We start from the raw sequence: 9032 nt of genomic DNA, 5'->3' as shown, positions 1-9032 counted from the left end.
CTCTCTCTCTCTCTCTCTCTCTCTCTCTCTCTCTCTCTCTCTCTCTCTCTCCCCCCTCAGACTCTCAGCAGCTGTCAGTGAGGAAAGAAGAGGTTCCCCCTGAGCAGCAGGAGAGGAGCCCAAGTCCAGACCAGGAGGACCCACCAGAACCACCACACATCAAAGAGGAACAGGAGGATCTGTGGAGCATTCAGGAGGGAGACCAGCTTCAAGGACTGGAGGAGGAGGATATCATCAAGTTCACCTTCACTCCCGTCCCTGAACGGCATGTAGGAGATTACGGAGAGACGCCTCCCTTCTCACAGCGCCATGGAAACCAAACTGAAGGGAACAGAGACACAGAGGGTTTGAAAGCAGAAGCTGGAGGAGGATCAGAACCAGACAGGAACTTTAATCCAGGCAGTGATTTATTACCTCATGAGGAGACGTCGCACTCCTTTGGATCTAAGATTTATTATCACTTTGAGGGGGGCAGTGAAGCTCAGTCAGGTTTCAACGCTCTGCAGAACAGCGAAGCAGGAGGGAAACCGTTCAGCTGTCGGGTTTGTGGGAAAAGATATCACCAGAAAAGGTCGTTAGCGAATCACATGAGGCTTCACTCCGAGGGGAAATACTTCAGCTGTTCCATCTGCAAGAAGACTTTCCCGTGGAGGAGAGACGTCGTGACTCACATGAGGATCCACACGGGAGAGAAACCTTTCAGCTGCTCCTTCTGTGGCGCCAGGTTCGCTCAGAGCTCCCACCTGACCTTACACCTGAGAGTCCACACGGGAGAGAAACCGTTCACCTGCTCCGTGTGCAACGCCAGCTTCAGCGTGCGGAAGAGCTTAGTGGATCACATGACGATCCACACGGGGGAGAAACCGCACAACTGTTCCATTTGTGGGAAGAGATTCGCTCAGAACGGAGCGCTGAGGCGACACCTGGCCGTCCACACCGGGGAGAAACCGTTCAACTGCAGCGTCTGTGAGAAGAGATTCACCCGGCTGGAACATGTGAAGAACCACAAGTGTGCTGGAGAGAGCAGCGCGGACAAATGAAGCTGAATTTAAAGTAAAAACATGGCTCATCTTTATCTTTCAGCTGAGGTTATTTTATGTGTTTGAACATCATATCATCATCTTGTGTGAACTCTTTTCATGCAGCTACTTATTCACATATTAATAACAATGACACATTTGTATCATGTGTAATAAAGTATTTAATTTCTGTTCAAAGTTTCATGGTCGTATTTTGAGGTTTTTGAGTCGGGGTCAAAACGCAGCCTGAGAGGTACGGGGCGCCGTTTGTAAAGTTGTGCAAACCGAAAATAACATTTCTCCACATTTAGCCCCAAAACGTCATAAAAATGTAAAGTGAATTTTTAAAAGTCACTTTTTTTTATCACATTTAGAGAAATATTTGTGATCTTCTTAACATTTAATTTTGCTGTGAAAAATATATTAAGTTAAAATCATTGTTAAATGTTAATGCTGAATCTAAATCTAAATGTTAAATATAAATCTAAATGGGTTTTTTTTGTGATCAAATTTTTATTGTAATTTCTGCAGTTACATACAAACATAGATTAACAAGAAACAAACAGAATAAAAACCAAAACAAATAAACAGACAAAAATAAAAATAAAAACAAAACAACACAACAGGTCCAGAAGAAGGAAGAAAAGGCATATGTTGTGGTAATGTGGTGAAGTTATGTCGATGTAGGTGTGTGTATGTGGGTATGTAAGAGAAATTGTGTGAGGGGGATTGCTCAGTTCAGCATGTTCTTAAGATTGTCCACTGTAACACACCATAGCTGAGTTATGTCCACTTTGGCTCCATGGATGCGAGCTGTAGACAGTTCCAAACACACAATATCAATAAACGTTAATAAGCATTGTTTACGAGTAAGCAGTAAGGGGTGTTTCCATCTAGTGGCAACCAACTTCTTAGCAGCCGTCAAGCTAAAAACACACGCTTCTGAGCTCCATGAAGGAAGGAATAAAAGAAAGAAGTAAGGACAGAAAGAAAGAAAGAATGAAATAAAGGAAAAGGGATAAAAGATGGAGGCAGAAAGAAAGAAGGAAAGAAAGAAAGAAAGAAAGAAAGAAAGAAAGAAAGAAAGAAAGAAAGAAAGAAAGAAAGAAAGAAAGAAAGAAAGAAAGAAAATTCCAGCTAGGTCCCCCTCCGGTCCGGTAGGGGGCGGTAGAGCGCCTGAGAGCTGTTCGCTGTCCACCAATCAGCAACAGACTGAAAGAAGAACGGAGTGCTACCAAGCTAACTGAAGACCTCAGAGCGATTTAACACATTTATACACATTAAACACATTTATACAAAGTGAGTCTGGAAGAAATATTATCTAAACATGTCTAAGATCCAAGATCTGAGAGGGTTAGTGAACCAGAGACTGACTGCAGCTGCTGAAGAGATCTTTGAGCTGTTTGAAAGAACCATAGCAGAGTACGAGGAGCAACTTAGAGGATCTAAAGAGGAGCAACTCAAACTACTGGACTCTGTTTACAACCAGGAAGTCTTTTTTCACAGAGCAGCAGGTATGTTCTATCTCTTCTTCTACTCTCCCCGGTGTCTGGTTGTATTATGTGTCCCTGCCTGTTTGCTAACAGCATTAAATAACAGAAGAAGAAGAGGAAGAAGAATGCTAACTGCATTGAGTAACAGAAGACGAAGAAGAATGCTAACTGCATTAAATAACACATGAAGAAGAAAACATTAGCGACCCTACTCCCTGCTGTTGTTACAAAGCTGATTCCGGAAGTCCCGCCCCTTCTTGAATCTGATTCGTTGGTGATCAAGAAGTGACATTGACGAGCGCGTTCCAAAAGTTGAACTGGAAGTCACTGCATTAAACACAGACATGACTCTGTAGTGGAAGTCACTGCATTAAAAACAGACATGACTCTGTAGTGGAAGTCACTGCATTAAAAACAGACATGACTCTGTAGTGGAAGTCACTGCATTAAACACAGACATGACTCTGTAGTGGAAGTCACTGCATTAAACACAGACATGACTCTGTAGTGGAAGTCACTGCATTTAACACAGACATGACTCTGTAGTGGAAATCACTGCATTAAAAACAGACATGACTCTGTAGTGAAAGTCACTGCATTAAAAACAGACATGACTCTGTAGTGGAAGTCACTGCATTAAACACAGACATGACTCTGTAGTGGAAGTCACTGCATTAAAAACAGACATGACCCTGTAGCGGAAGTCACTGCATTAAACACAGACATGACTCTGTAGTGGAAGTCACTGCATTAAAAACAGACATGACTCTGTAGTGGAAGTCACTGCATTAAAAAAAGACATGACTCTGTAGTGGAAGTCACTACATTAAACACAGACATGACTCTGTAGTGGAAGTCACTACATTAAACACAGACATGACTCTGTAGTGGAAGTCACTGCATTAAACACAGACATGACTCTGTAGTGGAAGTCACTACATTAAACACAGACATGACTCTGTAGTGGAAGTCACTGCATTATAAACAGACATGACTCTGTAGTGGAAGTCACTGCATTAAAAACAGACATGACTCTGTAGTGGAAGTCACTGCATTAAAAACAGACGTGACTCTGTAGTGGAAGTCACTGCATTAAACACAGACATGACTCTGTAGTGGAAGTCACTGCATTATAAACAGACATGACTCTGTAGTGGAAGTCACTGCATTAAAAACAGACATGACTCTGTAGTGGAAGTCACTGCATTAAAAACAGACGTGACTCTGTAGTGGAAGTCACTGCATTAAAAACAGACATGACTCTGTAGTGGAAGTCACTGCATTAAAACAGACATGACTCTGTAGTGGAAGTCACTGCATTAAAAACAGACGTGACTCTGTAGTGGAAGTCACTGCATTAAAAACAGACGTGACTCTGTAGTGGAAGTCACTGCATTAAAAACAGACATGACTCTGTAGTGGAAGTCACTGCATTAAAAACAGACGTGACTCTGTAGTGGAAGTCACTGCATTAAAAACAGACATGACTCTGTAGTGGAAGTCACTGCATTAAGCACAGACATGACTCTGTAGTGGAAGTCACTGCATTAAAAACAGACATGACTCTCTAGTGGAAGTCACTGCATTAAAAACAGACGTGACTCTGTAGTGGAAGTCACTGCATTATTAAACACAGACATGACTCTGTAGTGGAAGTCACTGCATTAAAAACAGAAATGAATCTGTAGTGGAAGTCACTGCATTAAACACAGACGTGACTCTGTAGTGGAAGTCACTGCATTAAACACAGACATGACTCTGTAGTGGAAGTCACTGCATTAAACACAGACATGACTCTGTAGTGGAAGTCACTGCATTAAACACAGACGTGACTCTGTAGTGGAAGTCACTGCATTAAACACAGACATGACTCTGTAGTGGAAGTCACTGCATTAAACACAGACATGACTCTGTAGTGGAAGTCACTGCATTAAACACAGACATGACTCTGTAGTGGAAGTCACTGCATTAAAAACAGACATGACTCTGTAGTGGAAGTCACTGCATTAAAAACAGACATGACTCTGTAGTGGAAGTCACTGCATTAAACACAGACATGACTCTGTAGTGGAAGTCACTGCATTAAACACAGACATGACTGTAGTGGAAGTCACTGCATTAAAAACAGACATGACTCCGTAGTGGAAGTCACTGCATTAAACACAGACGTGACTCTGTAGTGGAAGTCACTGCATTAAAAACAGACATGACTCTGTAGTGGAAGTCACTGCATTAAAAACAGACATGACTCTGTAGTTGAAGTCACTGCATTAAAAACAGAAATGACTCTGTAGTGGAAGTCACTGCATTTAACACAGACATGACTCTGTAGTGGAAATCACTGCATTAAAAACAGAAATGACTCTGTAGTTGAAGTCACTGCATTAAAAACAGACATGACTCTGTAGTGGAAGTCACTGCATTAAAAACAGACATGACTCTGTAGTGGAAGTCACTGCATTAAAAACAGACATGACTCTGTAGTGAAAGTCACTGCATTAAACACAGACGTGACTCTGTAGTGGAAGTCACTGCATTAAAAACAGACATGACTCTGTAGTGGAAGTCACTGCATTAAAAACAGACATGACTCTGTAGTGGAAGTCACTGCATTAAAAACAGACATGACTCTGTAGTGGAAGCCACTGCATTAAAAACAGACATGACTCTGTAGTGGAAGTCACTGCATTAAACACAGACATGATTCTGTAGTGGAAGTCACTGCATTAAGCACAGACATGACTCTGTAGTGGAAGTCACTGCATTAAACACAGACATGACTCTGTAGTGGAAGTCACTGCATTAAACACAGACATGACTCTGTAGTGGAAGTCACTGCATTAAAAACAGACATGATTCTGTAGTGGAAGTCACTGCATTAAGCACAGACATGACTCTGTAGTGGAAGTCACTGCATTAAACACAGACATGACTCTGTAGTGGAAGTCACTGCATTAAACACAGACATGACTCTGTAGTGGAAGTCACTGCACTAGTTGTTCATGTCTCCTGTGTTGTTGTATTTCAGTGTTTCCTGCAGATGTCCAGCAGCTGTTGGAGAGTAAAGAGGTTCCCTCTGAGCAGCAGGAGAGGAGCTCCAGTCCAGACCAGGAGGACCCTCAAGATTCACCACACAATAAAGCGGAACAGGAGGAACTTAGGATCAGTCAGGAGGGAGACCACCTTCAAGGACTGGAGGAGGCTGAGACCACCATGGTCATATTCACTCCTGTCCTTGTGAAGAGTGAAGATGATGATGAAGAGGAACCTCAGTCCTCACAGCTGTCTCAAGTACAAACTGAAGAGATGGAGACAGGAGCTGACGGAAAGGACTGTGGAGGACCAGGACCAGGCAGGAGCTGGAATCCAGAGAGTGAGGTTAGGACTGAAGACTCTTTTGGGTTAGACTTTGTGAAGCAGGTAAATAACGAAAGACCAGAGAGGGAGAAGAAACCACACCGCTGCTTTGAGTGTGGGAAATCATATAAGAAGAAAGGACTGCTAGCTAAACACAGGAGAACTCACACAGGAGAGAAACCCTTCAGCTGCTCTCTGTGTGGGAAAAAGTTCACTCAGAGGCCATATCTGAAGCGTCACGAGAAGACTCACACAGGAGAGAAACTCTTCTGCTGCTCTCAGTGTGGGAAAAAGTTCACTCAGAGGACATATCTGAAGCGTCACCAGAGGGTTCACACAGGAGAGAAACCCTTCAGCTGCTCCGTCTGCGGGAGGGGATTCCCCCACATGGAAGCTCTGCGCAGACACGCGGCAGGTCACGTGGAGAAGTCCTTCGTTCAAGGTGAAAAGCCGTCTCAGCAGACACATGATCGTTCACACCAGAGGGAAACCGACGAGCTGATCTGAGCAGGCTCACAGTTTACTCTCAAAGGGAATCTGAGCTTCTGGATTTAAGTTTTATGAGTATGCAGTTCAGTTAGTCACAGTACGTCAGGTTAGGAGACACCTTAGAGCTGCACACGTGTGTCAGACTCACCACTTTCACATCTCATATCACAAAAAGAGATCCGATCACGTCTCAGCATTTGAACCTGAGTGATGAACAAAAAACACAGCCAGAGTATTATCATTGTTTTATTTATCTTTATTTCAGCAGGGAGGACCCGCTGAGACCGAGGTCTACAGAGGTGCCCTGCAGCAACACAATCAGAACAACAAAAAACAACACTTCCTGGTTATCTGGCTTCACTAACCCTGAAACAGGAAGTGGCTTTATTAACGTGATAAACCCACAGAGTTACTGTGAGAGTGTTTACATGAACTGTACGATGTAAACAACATATATAAACACAATTCAAAGAGATATGCGTTCATCATTATAGAACTAACATCCCTGAGGTTAACCTTTAGAGAGTCACTCCACAGCTCTGAGTGTGGTGATGCATTCAGGGGACCTGGAAACAGTGGGACGTCCCCACTCTGCAACTTTTTATCCTGAAATCAGATTTGGACTTTTTTCCTCAACATTCACAATCAACTGTTTTTTTTAACCGTAATTTAAATTTGAGAAGAAATTCAAAATGTTGATGTGAAACTCAACATTTAAACTTTTCTTGAATAGCAACTATTTCAACATCTCCTACAAACACTCTGTAGTTGTTTCATTTCTCCTCATCAGAACTGTATTAGTAGTAGTATGACATGTAGTTTAGAAGTAGAAGGCTTAACTAACTCTCTTACTTCCCTCTATCCCTCTCTCCAACACGGTCTCAGCAGATGTGTGTCTAACATGAGTCTGGTCCTGCTGGAGGTTTCTGCCTGTTAAAGGAAGTTTGTCCTTGCCACTGTAACTTGCTAAATGCTGCAAAGTGCTCTGCTCATGGTGGATTAAGATGAGATCAGACTGAGTCCTGTCTGGAAGAGGGGACTGGATCTGATCCGGTCTTGATGTTATGGGTCTTTGTTAATGATAGAACATAGAGTCCGGTCTAGACCTGCTCTGTTTGGAAAGCATCTTGAGATAATGTTTGTTGTGATTTGGCGCTATACAAATAAAGATTGATTGATGTCACGCAGCCCTGATGCAGTCATTTCTGTAACTAAATACAGAGTTTATAAATGTTTATACTTTTCAGAAGCTGAACATTTATGAGGTTAAATATTCTAACAATTTGAGATATTGTATTTCTGATTTCATGAGCTATGAGTCATAATCATAAAAAACTAACACTAAAAAAAGCTTGAAATATTTAATTTACATGTCACAAAAGAAGGAAGGAAGGAAAGAAGGAATGAAGGAAAGAAAGAAAAAACAAAGGAATAAAAGAAAGAAAGAAGAACAGAAAAGAAAGGGGGAAAGAAAGAAAGGAATGAAAGGGAAAGGAATAAAAGAGAGAAGGAATAAAAAAGAAAAGAGAAAAGAAGTAAAGAAAGCAAGAAAGAAAAAAAGGACAGAAAGTAAGGATGGAATGAAAGGAAAGAAAGGATGAATGACAGACCCTAAGAGACAAGGGAGCTCGGGGACTCCAGAAAGGTCAGAATGTGATGTGAGGCTCCGGGCTTGTATGTGAATCGGCAACGCCACCCGGGGGAATTTCACCCCTGGGAAATATGAACTATTCATTTAACTTGCTCACTGAAATAGCTACACAGGTTGGAGAGACCACTGGGCAGAGGCAGGTTACAATTTGAAAACTGTATTTATTTTAAGACCTTCTTCTTTTTAAAACACACAATATAACAAACAAACAAACCAAAGCAAAGCAATTATAAAGTAACTCAACTAACTCAAATAAATCCAAACAAATCACTTAAGGGAAACAAACAAAGCAATGAAAAGAGACACACTCATGCAAATCAAAATACTGAATCAAATAATGGAATGAGGGACTGATTAATATGCTTCAATGCAGCTCTCTGTGGAGCACGGCGTCCATGATCGTCTTCAGGGCAGCTGTCAGGTCAGCAGTCTTCCTCGTGATCGTGGTTGCATGTACTGAACAAGACTCAGAGTCAATCTTGAAGATTTAGGGAGGGGGGCAGCCACCGCAGACCTTCTTACTTTACCTCACAGTATTTTGTATTGAGGGTTTTATTTTAAAAAAAGAAGTAAATATTAAAGGTGACATATCCTGCAGAATGGACTTTTTAATGGTTCTCTCCCTGAAATCTGTGTCCCTGTCTACAAACCCCCTGAAAAGTCAAAGACTCCATTCTGCCCCTGTTCTGATTTCTCCACCTTTCTGTAAATGTGTGCTGAAACCAGCCGTTTCAGTTTTCAGTGTTTTTCATACGTCACAACGCCATCCGGTCTGTAACAGGAAGTCAGAGCTCGGAGCTTGTTCAGCCCATAGACTGTATAAAATACAACTCAACCCCTCCTCCGTTTTTCATTCCCTGCACACATGTGTGCTAACAAGGAGCTTAGGAGGGAGGCATGCTAGTTGTAGGCTGTCTTAATAAACACAAAGGTCGCTTTGACTCCCCACGTCTGCAGATTTGAAGATCTAGTGGATGATTTTTAGTTTTCATGGGAAAAAGTGCTAGCACTAGTTAGCATAGC

General features: G+C 42.1%; 1 protein-coding gene across 1 annotated transcript; it reads left to right on the top strand.

Moving 5' to 3' along the window:
* Nucleotides 1-60: 60 nt before the first annotated feature.
* Nucleotides 61-7310, top strand: LOC117809920 (zinc finger protein 316-like; the record flags this gene model as incomplete). The annotated part of the gene is made up of 3 exons (XM_034679427.1): nucleotides 61-1038; nucleotides 2324-2533; nucleotides 5541-7310. Coding segments are annotated over 3 exons (2024 nt in total), but the record flags the coding sequence as incomplete, so codon positions are not given.
* Nucleotides 7311-9032: the final 1722 nt, after the last annotated feature.

Source organism: Notolabrus celidotus, unplaced genomic scaffold, assembly GCF_009762535.1.
Source record: "Notolabrus celidotus isolate fNotCel1 unplaced genomic scaffold, fNotCel1.pri scaffold_591_arrow_ctg1, whole genome shotgun sequence".
Lineage (NCBI taxonomy): Eukaryota > Metazoa > Chordata > Actinopteri > Labriformes > Labridae > Notolabrus > Notolabrus celidotus.
Note: the sequence above shows the minus strand (reverse complement) of the source record. Positions and strands in the feature narration are given on the sequence as shown.